Source organism: Lissotriton vulgaris, chromosome 8 (genome assembly GCF_964263255.1).
Source record: "Lissotriton vulgaris chromosome 8, aLisVul1.2, whole genome shotgun sequence".
NCBI lineage: Eukaryota > Metazoa > Chordata > Amphibia > Caudata > Salamandridae > Lissotriton > Lissotriton vulgaris.
Window position 1 is genome coordinate 408,448,042 of NC_141696.1, and position 22,354 is coordinate 408,470,395.

A 22,354-nucleotide genomic window follows, 5' to 3' on the forward strand; every position below is an offset into this window, starting at 1 on the left:
ATCTATGGGGCAAAATTCTGTCAGTAGGTTCAACTCACATAATCTGGGGGGGTGATTTTAATGTTGTGCTAAACCCGCACATTGACAGATCCAACGCAGGTCCACAACATTACACGAAGGCGCAGGAAGCTTGGAATCATAGCGGAAGGCGGGTTCATAGACAGCTGGAGGTACATGCTTCCCCTACAATGTGAAGGCACACACTTTACATCCTACAGAGGAACCTGGGCATGCATAGATTACTGCTTATTAACCAAAGGGCTGTGTCCGACCATTACAAGTGCTGTGCATCTAGCTCGGACTTTCTCTGACCATTGCCCAGTTAAGGTCTCCTTTTCACTACCGGGATATGGTAGGCCTAGGCTGAGCTGGCGGTTACAACCTACGACCCTTTTAGATATGGTTTTCCGCACAGAGCTTGGGGAAGAAATCAAAGACTTCTTTGTCCGAAACAAAGGCTCTGTTGATAGTGTTGAGGTAATATGGGAAGCGATCAAAGTTACTGTTCGTGGGTACTGTATGTCTAAGAGCTTTGGGGTTCTGAGATTTACAGAACACAATACGTAAGTTGGACTGAGATTTGAAAGAGATGGAGAGGCGCATGGTGAGGGGGGGGCAGGTGCTAAAAGATTTTCGCACAACTTTAGCTGAATACAAGGACACTGTGCATAGAGAGGTGAAATTCAGGGGTAAATATTGGACAGAGCGTAGGATGGGGGAGGGTGAAAGACCAGGGAAGGTGCTGGTTGCGCTGACTCGGACCCCTCAGTGTAATGCGCATGTTATAGAAATTCAGGAGTTGGAGGATCCGCCACACCGAGCCTCAGAGAGCATCCTAGACGCATTCACTACACATTACACTGCATTGTATATGTCTCAAAGGTGGGGTATCATTGATCTAGAGGAGTTCATGGGAGAGGTAGCTCTTGGTTGGCTTGGGGTTACCCAGCTGGAGTTTTTAAGCATCCCACTTGAACTTGATGAAATCAAGGAAGCTATTATGCAGCTCCAGAATGGGAAGGCACCGGGGTCAGATGGCCTTCCGGCTGAATTCTATAAGGCCTATATTGATATCATGGCTCCGGTGCTTAACGAGGTGTATGAGGAATCATTGAAAGTGAGCATACTACCGTCCTCAATGAGAGAGGTGATTGTCACATCGCTACTGAAACCTGGTAAGCCACCTGAGTCTTGTGACTCGTTCAGGCCATTGTCCTTGATGAATTGTGACACGAAAATCTTGGCGAAAGTCTTCGCCAATCGACTGTCCCTGTTGCTTGATAAGCTTGTACTGCCTGGCCAGTCGGGCTTTGTGCCTGGTAGGGCCACATCACACAACCTTAGGACCCTCTTCTCACTAATCCAGAATGTTGCGCCTGATTTCCCACTTGCCGCAGTCTTTTTAGATGCCACCAAGGCGTTTGACTCAGTAGAGCGAGACTATTTGTTTGGGGTGATGCGGCGAAAGGGCTTCCCTAAGATGTACTTGCCCTGGATCGAGCTACTGTATCAGCTCCCCACGGCCGAGGTGTTAATAAATGGCTACCTGTCCCGATCACTTGTGATTTCCAGAGGCACTCGACAGGGGTGCCCGCTGTCCCCGCTCCTCTTTGCCCTGGCAGTGGAGCCTTTGGCTTGTCGACTGAGGCAACTGCATCAGGTCAAAGCATTTCGCTGTTGTTTGCGGCCACTATTTGTGTTGTTTTACGCCGACAATATTACGCTTTATGTTAGAGATCCACAACAAAATATTACTCCCATTTTGCGCGACTTTGTGAGATTTCGTTATCTGTCTGGAATAGGCATCTATTGGGGGAAATCCCAGGTCTTCCCGCTCACACCAGCAGTATCAAAATTCCCGCTGGACTTCCCAATAGAGTGGTGTGAGACAGAGTTGCGGTATCTCGGAATACAAATCACTAAAGATAGAGAGGAAACATTACGTGCAAACTGCAGGACAGCCATAACACGCTTAACTGCAAATGTTACAATCTGGATATCGTTGCCTCTTTCACTTGCGGGCAGGGCCTCCCTGATAAAGATGGTTGTCCTCCCTCAGTTCCTTTACCTGTTCCTCAATATTCCTTATGAACGGGGAAGGTTTTTTTTAAAAACATTGCAAACCGAGTTGCTCAGACTACCGTGGGGAGAGAGACAGGCAAGGCTTAGATGGTCGATACTGACTAGGCCATATGAGCAGGAGGCTTCGACATCCCTGATTTTGTTATATTATTTGAGTGTGCAGGCACACTACGCATATTATTGGGTAAAACCCCCTCACTATATGCCACAAATAGCCATGGCAGAATGGCTGGCTGAACCGATACCACTAACTGGTGTGATACATGGCCCTGTCGGTACGCGGGCGACATCTCCCACCACTGTCTCGAGCACAGTGGATGCATGGCATCAGGTCAAGGCGGTGCTTGATTTGCGGCTTCTGCTATCGTATCATCCAGATCTCTCACTTCTATAGGAGAAGGGATTTCAGGGACTTTGTAAGCACGCTAAGGTAACTACCTGGGAAGATCTTTTTCATTATGGAATCTTCCGGTGGATGGGACTGCCAACAACGCCTCTAGATATCTTTCTATACATGAATCTTAGACAAGGGATGCGGTCTATACTCCCCGACTTCCCTCGCGAACCTACAAACCTCCTCCCACTCCACCAGATGCTAGGGTCAGCTGATGGGAAGCATCTGGTATCAGGATTATATAACAGCATCCGAGAGAGTAGAGCAGAACTGCATGGTGGATCCCGTATGCACTAGGGTGAGTATTAGGGCGAGAGAATACTGATCTACAGTGGCAGTATTGTTGTAAGCACACAGCACAGATCTCGGCTAGCAGTAGATTGCGCATTATGCATTACAAGAAACTCAGGTTTAAGATGGCTGACACAGACAGGTGTTATAGATGTAGGCAACCGGGGGTGGGATTTCTTCACCTTGCATGGGAGGGCCCGGCCATATGGGATTTCTGGGAGCAGGTACTGTTGGCGCTGGATAGCATGACAGGCATTAGTTTAGAAAGGGATCCGTTACTCACCTTGTTGGGGCATACGGCGCAGATCGCTGCTTCACACAGGAAGTTTGTTACTCTATCGCTGCTTCTGGCTAAGCGGAGAGTGGCATGCAGATGGGGAAATGGGCAAAGCTCCAAAATTCGAGGAGTGGATGGCTGACCTACTCTACTGCCAGGAACAAAATACCACATATTCTGAGTTACTACCATTAGCCTCTAAGCCCAAAGATATCTGGGGGCCCCTTCAGGAATATATTCTATTGCACAGGGACACAGAGCCGAACGATGAGTCTTTAACTAACAGGTAAAAAGACTGTTGTTACAATTAGACAGAATATGTGCCTTGGACAATGAGTGCCAATTAATTTGCCAATGCCTTGAATGTATTACTGTGCTCATGTGGTGATTATTCTGAGATTTATTATCTGCCCTGACAAGGAATGGTTAATGAATAATATCATGTATCATGACCATAACAAGGAAGGTTTAATGAGATGATGTGCTGAGTCACTGTGGCAATGTTTGATTGTTATTTGTAATTTGTAATTTGTAACTGGGTTTTGTATCGCGCCAACTCACCGACAGGTCTCAAAGCGCTTCTGACCAGGTACAGCAACAAGAAACAAGATGAGAGTATAGAAATGTCTAGAGATGGCGACCTAACTACTGGGATGTAAACGCGTCTTTGAAGAGTAAAGTCTTCAGGGATTTCCTAAAGCGGAGAAGATTGGATTCTCTACGGAGCGCCTCCGATAGCTTGTTCCAGATGATAGGAGCCTGAACTGACAAGGATCTGCCTCCTTTTGTTGCCAGTTTAAAGCGTGGGCAGGATAGCAAAAAGGAGCCGGAAGATCGCAAGGCGCGCTTAGGTTCATATATTTCAAGCCTATCTTTTATATAGGCTGGCGCCTGTCCATGGATTGCTTTGTGGCAGATGCACAAACTCTTGAATTCGACTCTTTGTATTATAGGAAGCCAATGTAGCCTATAAAGCAAGGGGGAGGCGTGGGTCCGCCTCGGAACTCCAAATATCAGACGAGCTGCGTCATTCAGGATGACCTGAAGACGGTTAGTGGAGTTTTTTGGGAGGCCTAGGTATAACGCGTTACCGTAGTCGATTCTAGACTCTATTGTGGCTGAAATAATGGTTATTCACTGAGAGATGTAATTTGAAACTGCAAAATAAAGTTTTGAAAAAATAAATATAACAACATTACATTAGTATCATTTAATTTTTTTCTTTCTTTTACTACTGCAGAGTAGTGGGGCGACGCTCCTGCGCCTTAGCGGAGGAGCCACCACTGCAATACTAGATGTCTTAAGTGCTGTAAATTTAGGGGTTGTAATGCTTCCCTAATAGACATTAGCAATTTAGGTTTTTTATGCATATCACACTTTCAAAAGCAGATCTTTGTGGTCTGTGCATGAAAAGTGTTTTAAACACGATTTTTTTTTAGATGCATGTGGAGAAAATATTCGTTTTACTCTAGTGCACAATTACAGCAGCAGTTTTTGAAGTTCTAAAGCAAAAGTCAGCCTTTTTTTTTTAAGGGCAGAGCGAACATAGCAGAAGCCTAGCCAGTGGGTCTCCACTACAACAGAAGTCAAATACAAGACATCCAAAGCCAAAATAAAGGGGGTAAAAAAGCTAAAGTATAGATTTCCTTATAGGTGACATAAGACTATGAAGCAGATTCGAGGTCAGTCTTTTCTGTGTCCCAAAGGATCGCCTAAGGAATATGCCACACCTTGAATTCACTTTACGAAGCAAGGGTTGCTGTCAATAGGTGCAAGCCAATGTCTTTAGCAGTTCCAGTGGCAGAAGCAGGATTCCAAATATAACCCAGCTCCATTCCCACCCACTGGTAACTGCAATAGCGGGAACTTGCAGTACGTCTCTAGATACTGACTAAACAGGAGTCAGAAGTCTTGGTACCCAGCAAACCTCTTCTTGCACAGCACCTTGTGGTACTTGAAGGTGGGCTTTGAAACAGGTGGCTCTCGAAACTGCCCATCAGTGACTCAACTCCAACAAAGTGATGGATTTAGCTCTTGAAATATTCTCAGTCATTGGCCATCACTTGGGCCGCATTCCAATCTATTTTTCGCACACCATGCAACCTCAGTTTGGGCCAAGTAATATGCAAATCAGCCTTGACTCTGCTCCTGCTTCTCATGGGCACAGTCTAGATCGAACTGCCAAGCCAGGTACTCCCTGAACTGGAATACAAGCATCCCAGGAGAGGTTTAGCCTGATATGGACTCATCACCCATGTATAGCTTGATTCTAGAGACACAGTGTGTATCTGGGCATACCCATCACACCTACAAACAGAGGTGGCATGGTGTGCAAAATAAGGATGGATTGGGATGCAGCCCTTAGTAATTACCAGTGTCTGCGATTTATTCAAGCATTCCATCCATCCTTGCCAGGTATATGTCTTAATACGCTACTAGACCGCTTGATGCGTGTGAATTCTGGCTCCCCCAGCGACCGCTGCCCTCCCCCAGTCCTCAGAGACGTTATTTCTGCACTACCCAACAGTATTCTTCCTTTTCTGAACGAGTCCCTTAGTAAAGGGGAGGTACCCTCCACCTTCAAAAATACTACAGTAATTCCATTGCTAAAAAAACCTGGGGCCGATCCCTTAAATCCCTCCAATTACCGCCCTATCTCCTTTTACCTTTCCTAGCTAAGATCATGGAGACCCATGTGGCCAGCTGTCTCTCTAATTTTATAGAACAATCTGAATACCTGGAGCCTAATCAAGCTGGTGTCCGACCCGCACATTCAACGGAATCAGTTATCCTTGAGGTCATGGATACGCTGAGAGCCAATGCTGACAAGGGGGCCTTGCAGGCATTGGTGCTCCTGAATTTGTCGGCTGCATTCAACACGGGTGATCATAACATCTTATTGAACCGTGTCGAACAAGCAGGTATACAAGGCCTTGCTTACAACTGGATTAAGTCCTTTCTTACAGGTAGAACCCAAGCAGTACGCCTTGGCACATTCACGGCCCCCAAAGTATCCATCACGTGTGGGGTACCACAGGGTTCCTCCCTTTCCCCTTTGCTATTTAACCTCTACCTTAGGCCATTGATCCATTCACTAAAGAACAGGAAGGTCACCGTCTTCAATTACGCCGACGATCTCCAGCTGATTTTTTTCTCTGGATTCTTCTAATTCTGCCATGGAATTTACCCCTTCGTCCTCTGTGAAAAGTCTAGGGTTTATTATAAACGCTGATCTTTCTCTTAGAGGCCAAGTGGGTTCGGTCGTATCCACTAGGCTCTTCCAACTGCGAAAAATTAGAAAGATCTCCCACCTGCTGACCCACGCTGCCCTGGTTCAGGCAGTGCTAGCACTGGTCCTAACCCGCCTTGACTTTTCAAATGCTCTTTACATAGGCCTGCCACTATGCTTGCTCAACCGTCTTCAAATAGTCCAGAACCCAGCGGCAAGACTAATCTACAAACAGCCGAGATGGCAGTCAGCTAGACCCTGTTTGCAAAAACTCCATTGGTTACCGGTGGAGCAACGGGCTGCATTTGAAGTTAACTGCCTTGCTTTCATGGCGCTGCACTGCAAGAGCCCTAAGTTCATCAATGACATGGTCATAAATTATAAGCTTCTGATAACATAACATAACGTCCCTTTTTGTATACTTTTGTGTGTCTCCCGAAGTGGAACGGTTATGCCCAGATGTGGTCCCATGCACACTGTGCTACTGGAATTAAGCTACACCCGGCTGATGAGCCCATAACAAGGGTGAAATTGGTCCTGGGTTGCTTGTTTTCCGGTTCAGGAAGAACTTGCTTTGGCTGTTTGGGCTGGACTGTTCCCATTGGAGCAGGGTTGAGACTTATTTGTATACAGCTGGGTACAAACTGAGATGAAATGGTGTGTAAAATAACAATGGACTGGAAAGTGGCCCTATGTAATTTCCATTAGCTGAGATTAATCCAAGCATTCCATCAATCACTTTTTGTATAGTTTAGTGTGTCACCCTAAGTGGCATAGTATACCCAGACGTGGGTCCCGAGCACACTGTGTCACAGGAGCAAAGATATACCCAGCTGATGAGCCCATTAAAAGGGCAAACCAGTCCTGGGTTAGCTGTGTTCTGGTTCAGAGGGGACCTGCTTGGCAGTTGGGGCTGGACTGTTCCCATTGGAGCAGGATTGAGAATGATTTGCATTTAGCTTGGTCCAAACTGAGGAGGCATGTTGTTCAAAATCTAAATGGATTGGGGAGTGGCCCTGAATAATTGCCAGTGGCTGAGATTAATTCAAGTATTCCATCATCACTTTTTATACACTTCACTTTTACTATGCTTCACTTTTTGTATTCTTCAGTGCATCATTTGTTTTAATTTAGCGACTAAGGCTATTTTTAAAAAAACGTTCAGTGTGTGTTTACCTGATTGCACTTGTATCACTGCACCACACCTTCAGGCTTTTTGTATTCCGCCCACTCCCGCCCCGGTCCGCCGCGTCCAATCATGGGCGTTTGATGCGGAGGGTGAGGAGGAGCCTTGCACTTCCGGGCTCAGGGATCACAGGTCAGCGCTCTAGCGACCCCTCCCTACGCTATAAATGTGCCTTGGTCAGCGTCCGCGCCGCGGACGCGTGCAGCGGGCGCGCCGGAAGCGCGCCGAAGTCGAGCCAAAGTCAAGCCCGTCTGCGCCCGTCCGCGGCCGGATGGGGCGCGGGGCCGTAAACCCTGGCTCTTCTACACCCGACTTAATAAGGTATGGAAGACAAGAATTGCTGGATATCCAGCCTAATACTCCCTCATGCTGCAAACACTCAATGAAAGCGCTATCGCTAAAGAAATGTACCACTTGCACTTTTGCCCCCGAAAATACTGTAACTAATACTAGTACGAAAAACACAGTAAAAGCAGCACTGCTCAACTGCAGATCCCTTCGAAAGCACTGTACACAAATTTACCATCTACTCGAAGATGACAACATTAACATCCTGTTTCTCACGGAAACATGGCTGGACGAATACGCAGATCCTGATGTAGTAGTAGCTTTAGCTTTATTCGATTTAAATATAAAATCATAAAAGCACATTGCAAGATATATACACAATTACAAATCAGATTAATTCAGTTCATTTCAAATCATGTCACGGTAGGTAACATAAAATAAAATCTTTTTTGTTTTTAAAAAGTCAGGTAGCGAATCAATGGAATGTCCAGAGAGGGTCTGTATATTAAAAGCCCTTCACCCCGGAGGTGTATTGGCCCAACCAAAAGTTAATCTCGGCGATGATCTTGTATGAGGGTGTAGTGCTTCTCTAGGATAAAAATCGGATAAACCCCAAGTGTGTATAGGTCCGTCTCCTATCTGTGGTTTCCAAGATTGGAGGTTAGGGACAACATTGTTATTAATGAACTTTATTAGCACCAGATCACCGGATCTCTCTTTTCGGAGCGGGCCTAACCATCCCACCCTTCTAACACATTTTATTCTACCATCAATGTATGGGGGTAGGGGTCTATTTTTTGATAGCCAAAATAGTGTCTTATTTCTCAGCTCCTGTTCGCTTTCAGATTTACCCTTTGGGAGTTCCGGCACCCCAGATAGGACACCCACGAACGGAGCAGCCTCCGGTGGTAGATGGATGTGATTAGTTTTCCTTTGCATGTTCCGTATCATGGGGGGTAGCTCTTTAGGTGGCATTGTAGCATTATTCAGCCTCGTTGTAGAGGAACAGCTAGGTATTGTTTTTGTTTTGATGGGGGCTTTCCCGCTAGATTGAGTTGGCGTACCTGCGCTTGTCCGTTGGGGTTGGGATACTCTATTTTTTGAAGTTGTTGAAGGCTTAACAGTATTACGTGGAGACTGTGATAGATTGGGGTCTGCCACGTTATTTTGGGGGAGAGAGTTTATCTTGATCTTTTCCTCTATTGCCGTGATCCGGACCCCGAGGTCCTTTATTTTTTCGATTAGCGGGTGTATTGCGGCATTGATCATAGTCTGTATCTGGGCCAAGAGTGTTGGTGTGATTGAGTGGGCAAACGATATCTCCTTAGCATGAGTGCCTATATGTTTGTCCGCAGCATGATTCCTTTCACCAGAGGGGTCCTGGAAAGACATTATTGGGTTCATGTTACTTAATTCTGGTGGACCGAGAGGAGTATCCAAGCGGTTTCCATAGGGTGAGCATAAAGAACTGAGGTGGGGGCTTGTAATGGCTGTAGGACAAAAGGCGGCGTTAGTGTGCTCTGATGTCGACTTAACGGCCGCATATTTGGTGTGGCATAAGCTGTTAAGTTCCTCCAAGAAGGATAAGTTTGGAGAGGCGACGATAGACTGAGGCTGAGGGGGAGTAATGTCAATATTGGGACGGTCGGTAAACAATTGATCTTGTGCTATTCTTACTGGTTGTTGGACAGTGGACGGTGCAGTATGTATTAGGTATTGTACCATTGACCCCTTGGCCCGATCACTAGACCCAGTATGCAGTTTCTTGGCCCCTTTACAAGACATGTTGTCAGTAGCAGCAGGCACCTGAAGGGATTTGAAAGATTTAGCACAAGAAGTCTTACCTATTTCAAAGGAACGGCCAGGGGGGGTGGCCCGTCCCGGCCTCCTCTGGCCTTAGATGGTCCCGCCTTGTCCCGGCCTTAGCCCGGCCGCTCCCGCGCGCGACTCGCGGTGCGAGAGGTTCTCCTGTTTTTCTCCCGCGCCTCCGGGCGCTCCGCTGACGTCACCCGACCGCCGGGGCACCTGGGGGATGTAGTCCCTTGCCCTCGCGGCGGTCGGGTTGCTGGCACAAAGTTCGTACTTTCCAGCCGTTCCCCTCACTGCACCAGGGTCTCACAGCCGGCCTCCCCAGAGCGTTTTGCCTCCCTGGGCGTCTGGTTTCCCGGTGGCTGCTTCCCCCGCTGCGCTCACCTGCAGCGCTCGGCTCTCCTGCTTTTCTCCCGCGCCTCCGGGCGCTCCGCTGACGTCACCCGACCGCCGGGGCACCTGGGGGATGTAGTCCCTTGCCCTCGCGGCGGTCGGGTTGCTGGCACAAAGTTCGTACTTTCCAGCCGTTCCCCTCACGGCACCAGGGTCTCACAGCAGGCCTCCCCAGGGTGTTTTGCCTCCCTGGGCGTCTGGTTTCCCGGTGGCTGCTTCCCCCGCTGCGCTCACCTGCAGCGCTCGGCTCTCCTGCTTTTCTCCCGCGCCTCCGGGCGCTCCGCTGACGTCACCCGACCGCCGGGGCACCTGGGGGATGTAGTCCCTTGCCCTCGCGGCGGTCGGGTTGCTGGCACAAAGTTCGTACTTTCCAGCCGTTCCCCTCACGGCACCAGGGTCTCACAGCAGGCCTCCCCAGAGCGTTTTGCCTCCCTGGGTGTCTGGTTACCCGGTGGCTGCTTCCCCCGCTGCGCTGGGATCCTGATGTAATTCAAGCCTTACCTCCCGGCTACTCCCTCTCCAGACTTGACAGAAAGGATGGTAGAGGCGGGGGTATTGCCATCGCCACTAAAGCCCCTTTAGAATGTATCCGTTCTCCCATCACGGTTGATCATAGTGAAGCCGGTTCCTTCACTATTACTACTGGACCGAACCACTCTCTCTCAGGTATCCTCGTGTACCGCCCCCCTGGAAGGCTCTATGACTTTACTCCTACTCTTATGGAAGCTCTAACCCATCTAGCACTCAGAAAAAATTGTGTATTAGTACTAGGTGATTTAAATGTCCATTTTGACGACCCCCTCGATAAGGAAGCGGCAGACATTAAATCCGAGTTACTCTCCCTAAAACTAGAGTTAAAAAATACCGATCCGTCACACCAACTAGGACATCTACTGGACCCCATATTTGGGAATTGGACGGGAGTGCAGACTCTATCTCCCCAGCCAGTCCCTTGGTCCGATCATTTCATTATTCCAATACAACTGCAACTAGATGGAATCAAACATAACAAACAAAGATCACAGCGATATCAGCGTAGAAAATGGAAAAACTTCTCTCTAGACACCTTCACTCAAATTCTTGAAAAAGTGGGACCTCCTAGAGGATCCGACTGTGAGACAGCCTATGAACATCTACAGAAATGTATCACGAAAGCTCTGGACATCACGGCCCCTAATCGCAATATAACTAACGCCACGAGGACTAAAAAAACTGTCCCGTGGTTCACTCAGGAGCTTCAGCTAGCCAAAACTGCTTGTAAAAAGCTCGAAAGAGAATGGCGTCTCGATTTCTGCCCTGAAATCAAAGCCCTCTATAAAACAGTGCAAAAAGAATATAATAAAAAAATACGCGTGTCCAAAGCATCTTACTATAATAACAGGATTTTGGAAGCAGAAAACTCCTCGAAGGAGCTCTTTCAGATTTTCAGAGAAATCTCGATAATAGACTCCAACCCAACATCTCATAATGATTCAGTTGATACATGCAATAAAATTGCTAAATATTTTTCTGGCAAGATCACGGACATTTATGCTAATTTCTCCAGCAACATAAAATCTGGCAGTGACTTTGTTGAGAGTGATGACCTTATACGTACAAAATCTTGCCTATGTGCTTTTACTGTTCCGCCCCCCGACATTCTTGTGAAATCTTGCAAAAGTATTAAATCCGGCTCCCCACGAGATCCCGCCCCCCCCAAGATTCTAGCGGCTAGCCATGCGGTTTTAGAGCCCCATTTTAGACACATGCTCCAAATTTCCTTTTCTACTGCGTGTTTGCCTGCAGAATGGAAGAAAGCAATAGTGCTTCCCATTAAGAAGAAACCCAATATGAGTCAGGACATATTGGAGAACCTGCGCCCGATCTCCCTGCTACCTTATCTAGCAAAACTAGCGGAGAAAGTAGCCAATGTCCAACTCATGGCTCACCTTGAAGCCCAAAACGCCTTTCATACCTCGCAGTCGGGCTTCAGATCGAGCTTCTCCACAGAGACAGCGCTCCTGAGAGCGACTGAAACTCTGAGGGAAGGAGCCGACGAGGGTAAGACCATGGCCCTCATCATGCTGGGCCTCAGTGCCGCGTTTGACACTGTAGCACATTCCATCTTGCTACAGTGTCTAAACAAAGCGGGGGTCACCAAAGAGGCTCTGGGGTGGCTGAAGGCCTTTCTTACTAACAGGAGCTTTCAGGTCCAAAGGGGTAACTATCTCTCGGATTGCATGACATTCGAACAGGGAGTACCTCAGGGCTCTGCCCTGAGTCCTACCCTGTTCAACCTGTACATGGCACCACTGGCAGAGGTGGTCCAATCATTTGGCGTAGAGCTTGTCTCCTACGCCGACGATACTCAATTGCTGATCTCCCTATCTCAGGCTCCCTCCTCCGAGGCTGACAACTTTAAATCCTGCATGAGTAATCTTGCAACCTAGATGACCGAACATTGCCTCAAATTAAATGGTACAAAAACTGAGGTACTCATAATAGGAGGAAAGGACACAAACTGGACCAAAAACTGGTGGCCTAACTGTCTGGGACCCCTACCCACCCCCAGTCAGGAAGCTAAGAATCTAGGCGTCTTGATCGATAACAAGCTCTCCTACGACAGCCATGTCAAGAAAACTGTAGGAAAATGCTTTGGAGTCATGAGAACTCTTAATCGCACTCTGGATTTGCTCCCTCTAAACTCCAGGCGTACCATGACTCAGGCGCTTATTACCTCTCGAATAGACTATGGCAATGTGCTGTTGCTGGGCACTTCTGAAAAGAATATCAGAAGATTGCAAGTCTTACAAAATTCAGCAGCACACCTAGTGCTAAGACTCCCCCGAAGAGCTCCTTCCAGACCCTCCCTGGCTACCCTCCATTGGTTGCCAATTGGTAAGAGAATACTTTTCAAAGCACTTCTCTGGTGCCATAGGATCATCCATCAGAAAGCCCCCTCCTATTTGTCTGATCTAGCGATGCCATATGAGCCTAACAGATCCCTCCGTTCCAAGGGAATGGTCTGCTTAAAACCTCGCTCACAAAAAAAGCTAAAATGGGAGGTCGGTCTTTCCGTTCTCTTGCAGCCAACAAATGGAACACCCTCCCCACTAACATTAGGTTAGAGAAGAATGAGTCCTCTTTTAGGAAATTGTTGAAAACGTATCTTTTTGTTCTATAGTAGCCTGCTCTCCGTCCTCCTATTGACTCTCTCTCCACAGCACGGGGACACACTAGGAGGCGTCACTAGGCGCTTTACAAACCCCTTTAATAATAATAATATTAATCTGTAGCTCTCTGTGAGGACCTCATGCTTTGGTCCATAACTGACCAAACTCTCTCAGAAATGTTGCAAGCCTCACCTACATGTTCACACAGTACTCCCCTACACGTACACATCAATCACAAATCTGTGGGCCTTGTCTCTTGTACAGGAGTAAAGGTATCAAGGAAAACTTCTCTACTCCATGTTTCTGTCAGGGCCCCCTAAAGGATTCTGCAGAACAGAATACCCGGTGCAGTCACTCGCTGTATGCTGAGTTCACACTTCACATGCAAAATATGGAAGACAGTCAAAATTGTCCACTGAAAGGGATCTATATTTTGTTTGTGAGGCAAATCATCATCATGCCTGAGGCAGTAAGGAAATGCTTGAACCAGTTGGGATTATAATTTAGGGGCAGATGGCATTCTGAAGGGAAGCTACTTTGTTGGTGGCTTTGGTGGTCACGTCAAAAATCAGAGTAGGTAGTCACTGTGCGCTGAGAATTTGTGGAATAAAACGTGGCACATGGGTGCAGATCTGAACTTGCCTAAATTCTGAATTTCTAATGTGACAGTGATAGGTTCAGAAAATACTAAAGTAGTGTAGCATTCCTAAATGAATTTGTAACTTCAAAGATTATGTTCCTACTTAAAGTTCACCAAATGTATGTGTTTTATTTGGCAGGGCTTGTTTTGATGAGCTTCAAACAAGGAATATTATCTTGTGGATGGTGCTGGATTATGGTGCAGATTGTATTTACATTGTAGATACATTGGTGAGGCTCAGGACAGGTAAGCCATCAGGGATTATTTTTGTTTTGTTTTACTTATCCCTCTAGCTTTCTGAAAATGTGAATAACTTTAAGTCTCACATGCGTTTTTGTGTTTTATTGCTCGCTTGCTTATTTTTACCTATATGCCAAGTTCCACAGCACCTCAAGGTATAGCACGTTTTTTTCTAACACCAAAATGTATCACAGATATAAACACAAACAAACATTAATCTAGGACAATTATATCAATACACAGCTCAATACAGATGAGCTCTCTTTATCCACACCAAGGACTATATCTATTCCAGGACCTGTAAATTGTAGAGCAGGCCAATTGTTATTCTGATTGTTGATTACTCAAGCCCAAAACTACTCTTGAGCCACATTGCTACTTCACACTCCATGTTAGAGAATGTATGCAACAGAGACACAGGCTACCCAGAGGGAAGGCCCACCTAACAAAATTCCTTGAAAATAAAGATACTATGAAAAAGCCATTTCCCTTAGAGCTATTCACCAAGTATGGTTTCACAGGAATATATCTTAATTGTTCAACACACAAAGCTACCACATATACTTGTGGGTTTATCAGCAAGTGGCATAAAACAGAAGAGAAGGCAATTAGACAAAGTGATGGACACTTCTATGCAGTGAGACCAAAGGTCATGGGACTGAAAAAAAATGGCTAAATGTCTCACAGAATTTAAGCTAGTAAGACTGGAGATAGACCTTGAGAATGGTGTTGTGATTAGTCAAGCTTCCGTCGGTTCTTGCATGACTGAAGAGCAAGGGTATGCTGAAGCCCTAACACAATCTTACTTGGCTCTTGTTAGGGGTTGCATGTTGCTACACTGTACCTCCATGAGTGTTTCAACCAAAGGAGACTTAGGTATACCAGACCAAACCATTTTCTATTGATTGCGCTGGACAACACAAAAGTAAGATATAGGACCATGAAAAATAAAGAATAATAATGCTTTTGTGCAGGAAGGTGTCTCTTCCTGCACATAAATAATTCTGCCTGCAACGCAGGCCCCATTGCACCATGGCATAAGGGTGCCTGTGTTGGCACTAGGCAGCACACAGCGCACCAGCGAAGGGAGACAGCAGAAATGCGCCATATCTTTGTAAATATAGTGCATTTCTCATGTCTCTCTTTCATGGAAATGGAAGGGTCGTACAACTGGACTATAATGTGCTGTCCCCAGTCCAGGTGCAAACTCACAAATGCATGGGAACAGCACAAAAGTAAAAGCTGGACTAACAGTTTAAATCTACCAAAGCAGAGGGACTGACAAAACTTTGAGGATGGTGAAGGGATTCCCCCACACCCCCGTCCACGCAGGCTAGCACATTCTGACTGCACCCGTTTCCAGGAAGATGCATAGGCATCTCTTGAAACATTGTGTCCTCCTCACAAGGGCACCCTTGGTTGCACACTCACAATGTGTCATTCAGTTGCGGCACAATAACAGCTTGCTTTGCCCGTACCTGTAATAAAGTGAGGTCAAAGGTGTTCCCTCATTTCCATTGGGCAACTCCTCCAAGCAAATTAAGCAATGCCCATTTTGGATTTTGTAAGTACAAAATTTGTGACTGAAATCCATATTACAGAAAGTGCTAAACAAGCATCTGCCTCTTGCTCTGTATTACCAAAGTTTCCTCAGCGGAACCAACAGCAAGTATTGATGCTGATTGCCCCACTGCACAGTCACTAGTGTTACAAGACTGAGAAAGTTAGAAAACAATTGAAGCTGGTTGTCATAATAAGAATCAAAAGAAGAAGCAAGACTGTACAACTGCAATATCTGGTGCAAATCTAGTCCCTTGGATGCAGTCCTCCGCTACAAAATAGCCCTCATGTTATGTGTGGCTCTTACAACCAGCCTTGGATTTTTACCCTACAGCCCTTGGTATAGTGGGAAATGTAAGCATAATGGAAAAACAAAAAGACAAGTAACAGAATACAAAATGATGTTTGATGCAAAGCCTGAGCTGGATGTACCTGTCACACAAGACATGGGGCCACCTGGCACCACCAACACGACAAATAACCCAGCCACTAGTGTTCTCAAGTGCAGTTATCTTAAACAAACATTTACAAATTCAATAACAACCTGCACCTGGTATCACAAATCGCTAAACACTGTGCAACTGCTATCAAGAAAGCAGAAGCAACACGTCAGTTCATACCACAATGGTCTCCAGCTTTTCCTTGACTTACTCAGTTATCATGCCTGTTTACATCCACACAGGTGTTTTTAATTTGTTTTTTTAATCTGTATTATTCTTCTGCAGCTTCTTTTCTCTGAAGCTTCTTATTTCATGCATTCACCGCCAATTATGTCAACGTTGCACAAGCACCTTAATGCCTCGTTATATAATCTGCTCTCCGAGCTGGAGGCTGGATGTATGCACTGAGGTGGCCTTGTTCACAAGACAAAACCAACAGTTGATGGACAGAATGCAGAACAATGTCATACATTCACCCCAGTATAGAGATCTGGGTCTAAATCCATCGTTTTTTTGCTCACCACACCACCCCAGTTCAGACATGGCCATATGCAAATCAGCCTTGACCCTGTGCCTCATCGGAACAGTCCAGCCCGAACTGCCAAGCCATGTCTTTCCTGGACCGGAATCAAGCATCCTAGGGCCGGAAAAGGCAGTCAATTTAATCATGATATCTCCATGCGATTGGTCAGACGACCATTCTATTACCTTCCAAATTCCAGGACTTATAAAGGATAGATCTACACAATTTGTCAAAATTAAGAGATGGATTAGAGATACAAAAGACCTGGACTATGAGAAACTGGCTATGCAATCTGAGAAGGATCTTCCCTCATCGTCCAGCATAACAAACATCAGCAAACTAACAGACCACTACAATGCAACCATGTTAGAAATAATCAATTCAGTGGCTCCTCTAAAACTGAGAAGAGTCACGGATAGAGAAAAAAACGTTTAGTGGCACCCTGAACGAGGAAAGGAGAAACCTGAGATTAACCGTTCAGAAATGGAGACAAGACCCATCATTCCCTCAACTAAAACTTCTAAGAAAGACCAGAAACGCATACAACAAAACCATTCTCAAATCAAAAAAAATATTCTTTAGATTGGAATAGGAGAACACTCAAAATAGACCATCAAAACTCTTTGAAATGATAAAACTACAGACAAATAAATTGGCCAAATCCTCTAAAGAAGCGACAAACCCCTAATAAACTGTGACAAATTATCGCCTTTCTTCACAGACAAAGGTAACTCACTGAGAAGTGAGCTTAATGCAGCCGCTACCAACCTACCTTGCCTATCGGCTTCACAAATCGAGGAACCTGCACACTCCTCTCAAGCAGTGCCCAAAACTAAAGTGCAATGGTCCTCTTTCAAGTTATATGACGACATCGACATCTCCAAAATCCTCTCATCTACAAAACCCAATAACCACTTCAATGATCCCCTCTCTTCGAAACACTCGACGACAACCACCCAATTTGTCAAACCCATCTGGACAGCAATAATTAACACATCTCTGTCACAAGGCTCGTTTGCAGACTGCCTAAAAATTGGGCAAGTCATCCCCATCTTAAAACAAGCATTTTCAATGCAATAGGTCTTGTTTTTGCGAGCGTTTGGGCTATTGGCCTTGTAAATGACAATGCCTTTTATTTATGTGTTTTAAACCCAACGCATTTTTAAAAGGCATTGTTAATGCTATTTAATATGCATTGCAGTACAGATGACAAGACGAGTAGAAAAAGAAACGAACAACACAGTTTTGCATTCCTGACTGGTTGGTAGATATGATGATGTCTGGGCACCTGGAGGAATAGGACTACTTAACATTATAGCAATAGCAGGGCTTACACAACCCCTCGGCTAAGCTGCATATCTGCATGCCTTCCGAATACGTCATTGCAGTCAGTAATAGCACTATTATAGAACTGGGAGACCAAGCTCTCCACCAACTCTGCAAGAAACAGAGGAGGGCAAATCTCTCACAGCATAAGCGAGTCAAACACACCAGTCCAGGATAGACGATTCCGCTGTAGGGAACAATCAAAATTTAGTAAATATTATCCACTGTACACTAAAGCGGACGCTGCCACCAAACGACAACTTGTGGTTGCTATTGTTTTTTTTGTTTTTTTTTAATTTTTTGAAAACCTTTATTAGACAATATAAGCAAACAAATACGGGCCTACAACCCACAGGCCGGCCTCGACAACATTTAAAGCACATTAGCAAGCAGTTGGGCGACTCAGCAGCATAGCAAAGCAAGCACGATTAATCCGAGTTACACTATAAGTAATTGCGCTGCCGAGAGGTAGGATAAGTGAAGGTTTAATTTTAAAGTTTTTTAAGTGTGTCCAAAGCAATAAAAGTCAAGAAGGATCAGAGTCCAAACAATACGTCCAGGACAGAAGTGGGCAATGGTCTTCAGAGAAATCAGCAAACATTATCCACAAAACAAATGGAAAGGGGCGACCATTCGGTCCCCCCGAACGTATGGCGGAGTACCACGATCCCCCCGGGAAGCCATCTTGGGCGGGAGGCGCGTCTCGGCTGGTATGCCCGAAGCGGCGTAGCCGGGGCGCGCCTTTTCCCGCCCTAGAGTGGGTTGGCCTAGACACTGACGCGGCCGGCCACGCCCTTGGGGCAGGCAGGGGCGGGTTTACGCCCGCCCTGAAGACGGATATAAGGAGCAACAAGCCAAGAGAGCATCCTCTTGTTCCTGTGCTCTGAAGCTGCACCTCTTCGCTGTACGTGAGCTCGAGACGGAACGAAGAGCCAATTTTGAGCGTTGTAATCGTTCTTGTTTGTTTTCCAGATACTCTGTTGGAGAATGCCGAAGAAGGCGGGAAAGCGCATGACTACCGACCAGATGCTGCGCGTTCTCATGAAAGAGATGACCGAACTAAAGAGGCGAATGGATGAAAACGAGGAAGGGGGACCGAAACGTCCTTTGGCGGGAGCAGCCCCGGGAGGGAAAAACAAGAGGCCCAGGAGGGGAGCAGCTGGGGAAGACATCCCGGGTCCCAGTACCCCGCTCGAGGCACCCACTCCCGTGCCGGTGGAAGGGAATCCGATTCCCGTTGTGGTCACCCCCGTGTCCAGGGAAGATATGCCGCCCGAGCTGGCAGCACAATTAGCAGCGTGGTTGGGTGAAGGTAGCGAGGGCGCCACGGCTGTCGAAGCGCAGGTGCTGATGAAGCAACTGCGCGAGAAACGGGAAGCAGCGAAGGTGTCCACGCCGGCTGCAGCAGTAGAGAAGCCACAGGGGACGGGTTCGACCGCAGAGGCAGCGTCCGGTTCAGGTAAGCGGCCATTGCCGATTGCGAGGGACGAGTCTGCACCCTCTCGTAGGGAAAAGTTGGGTCAACATGTTCCTTTGGCTATTAAAGAGAAGATTTGGGCAGGGGAATATGTAAACATCTTCTCGTTGCTTACTGACAATTATGAGGTGGAGCATGTTAAAGGCCAGAAGGACCTCATGCATCCGAGTGTTTGGCGCGCAAAAATGGCCGCCTTTAAGGTAAATGAAAACATTGGCAATTGGGGCAAAGCGTGGGGGATTTTTACGTCAATTTTGGGGGAACGGAGGCCCGATTTGCTATCCGAATTGCCGACTTACCAGTCACGAATCATGGGGTACTCGACATCACACGAGGGTAATCATTGGTTTTGCTATGATAATCTTTTTAGAAAGGCCAAAGAACACGATAAAAACTTAACTTGGGATTGTTATGATTCTGTGTCATGGTCTAAAATGAAGGATACTGGTATGTTGAAATTGCCATTAGTAGGGAGTAGCGTTGGCGAATCCTCCCGCCAGTATGCGGGGACGCCCTTTCGATCAGGTGCAGGCACCGACAATTACTCGAGGCCTGCCGGCAATACAGGAAAAAGGGGGGTTTGTTGGAATTTCAACAGGGGTAAATGTACTAGGCCCCAGGGATCGTGCAAATTTAGGCACGAATGTAGTGGGTGTGGGCAATCATCCCATCCTGAGTCCACGTGCAGAGCCAAAACGGGTGATAACGGGGGTAGAGGAGGCGCCAAACAGGTCTAACATAGTCCGAGGGGCGCCTTTACCTACCCCGATTGATACCTTGGCAATGATTCCCTGGCTCAGTGAATACCCGGATCGTACTTCTGCTGGGGTGTTGCGGAACGGGTTTACGTATGGTTTCCGCATCCCAGTGGGGGACTTTCAGGGTGTGGAGAGATGTAAAAATCAGCTTTCGGTCCTGCAGCATACAACCGTGGTACAGGATAAGATCAGGAAGGAGGTTACTCGAGGACGAGTCGCCGGCCCGTTTAGTGTACCCCCGGTGCATAACTTTGTTTGTTCTCCTTTAGGAGTGGTCCCCAAGAAGGACCCGGGTGAGTTCCGGCTGATACATAATTTATCAGCTCCACGTGGTCTTTCCGTAAACGAAGCGATAGACCCGGAAGTATGTTCGGTGCGGTACGCATCCTTCGATGAGGCCGTAGCCATTTTGAATCGCCTGGGGCCTGGGGCGCTGATGGCGAAATCTGATATCGAGTCAGCGTTCCGGTTGCTCCCGGTACATCCAGACGATCAGCGTCTCCTGGGTTTCATGTTTCAGGGTCATTATTACATGGATAGGTGTATGCCGATGGGGTGCTCTATATCTTGTGCTTATTTTGAGAAATTCAGTAGTTTTCTACAATGGGTCTTCACGAAGAAGACGGGTTTCCAACATGTCATGCATTACCTCGATGATTTTTTGTTCCTGGGGGCAGCCGGGGATCCGGAATGTGGTCAGGCCTTGGCCGATTTTTGTGTCTTGATGAATCAGTTTGGCGTGCCATTGGCACCAGGTAAGACTGTGGGTCCTTCTACTTGCCTCGAGTTTCTGGGGATCGAGTTAGACTCCGGAGAAGGTTGTTTTCGTTTACCAGCTGACAAAGTGTCAAAGTTCAGGGCATCTCTACAAATGTGTATATGTGGATCTAAGGTTAAGCTGCATCAATTGCAGCAGTTAGTGGGTCAGTTGAATTTTGCCCTGAGGGTTATACCAATGGCCCGCCCCTTTTCCCGTTCGATTGCTCAAGCCATGGTCGGCCTGAAGGAGGGCCATCATCGCACAAGGCTCTCGGCTGAGGTACGCCAGGACATGCGCATTTGGTTGGCATTTCTGGCGGATTTCAATGGTCGAGTCGTCTGGAACAAACCGGCCGTGTCCTCTGAGGAGCTGGGGCTGTGGACAGATTCGGCAGGGAGCATAGGTTTTGGTGCCATTTTCAGCACAAGATGGTCTGCACAAAAGTGGCCGGCATGGTGGCATGACAACGGACTGACGAGTAATATCGCTTTCCTGGAACTTTTCCCCATTTTGGTGGCCCTGAGAACCTGGCCCGAAGGGTTCAGAGATCACTCTGTGGTATTTTGGTCTGACAATATGACCGTGGTCGAGTGTATCAATAGCCAGGCAGCACGATGCAAATTGATTTTGAGACTGCTCAAGGAAATTGTTCTACTGTGTATGCAATTGAATGTGCTATTCAAAGCAAGACATGTCCCGGGGGTAATGAACCAGGCGGCTGATGCACTGTCTCGTTTTCGTATGCAGGCTTTCTGGGGTTTTCTTCCCACAGCGGACCCGGAACCGGCACCCTTTCCCGAAGCTCTCTGGTCTCTCGGTGCCCCGAACTTCGTAACCTCGTGGGAGAGAGTTTAGCACCCAGGACGAGGAAGGCATATGAAGGGGCGTTCCGGTCCTATTTAGCCTTTTTGGGGACTGATAGAGAGGGGCTTTGGGGCCACGAGGAATGGGTGGTGAATTTTCTGATGTCCTTACATCTGGCAGGGAAATCGGTGGCCACGGCTCAGAGGCATCGGGCTGCCATTTCCTTTGTTGCTAGGGCTCATGGGATCCAGGACCCGACAGCGTCTTTCGTTGTGCAAAAAGCGCTACGTGGGTGGCAACGCCTTGAGGGTCGCAGAGTAGATGAGAGGCGCCCGATAGGTTTGGATAGGTTGGCCCTGTTGTTATCCACACTCCCTGCTACATGTTCATCTCAGTATGAGACAGTGTTATTCCGAGCCGCTTTTACGCTGGCATTTCATGGGGCGATGCGGGTAAGCGAACTAGTGGCGAGGAACAAGCAGGATGTGACAGGAGGTTTGTGCCAGGAGCACGTTCAGATCAGAGGGGAGACAATGACTGTCTCATTTGTCAGGTCCAAGACCGATCAGAGTGGGATGGGTGACTGCATAATTATACGCAGGATTCCCGGGTCCTCCATGTGTCCGGTAAAGTGTTTAGAAGATTACCTAGCACGAAGGGTGGCATCATGGGGGGGGACCTTGTTGAGACACGCTGACACCACCCCACTGACAAAATTTCAGTTT

General features: G+C 47.2%; 1 protein-coding gene across 2 annotated transcripts in view; it reads left to right on the top strand.

Moving 5' to 3' along the window:
- Nucleotides 1-22,354, top strand: part of CNGA3 (cyclic nucleotide gated channel subunit alpha 3) — a 344,207-nt gene that overhangs the window by 295,386 nt on the left and 26,467 nt on the right. For both annotated transcript variants that reach the window (XM_086933287.1, XM_086933288.1), the window contains one exon: nucleotides 13,881-13,987. In XM_086933287.1, the coding sequence (XP_086789413.1) occupies nucleotides 13,881-13,987 (107 nt within the window). The remainder of the gene's footprint in view (nucleotides 1-13,880; nucleotides 13,988-22,354) is intronic.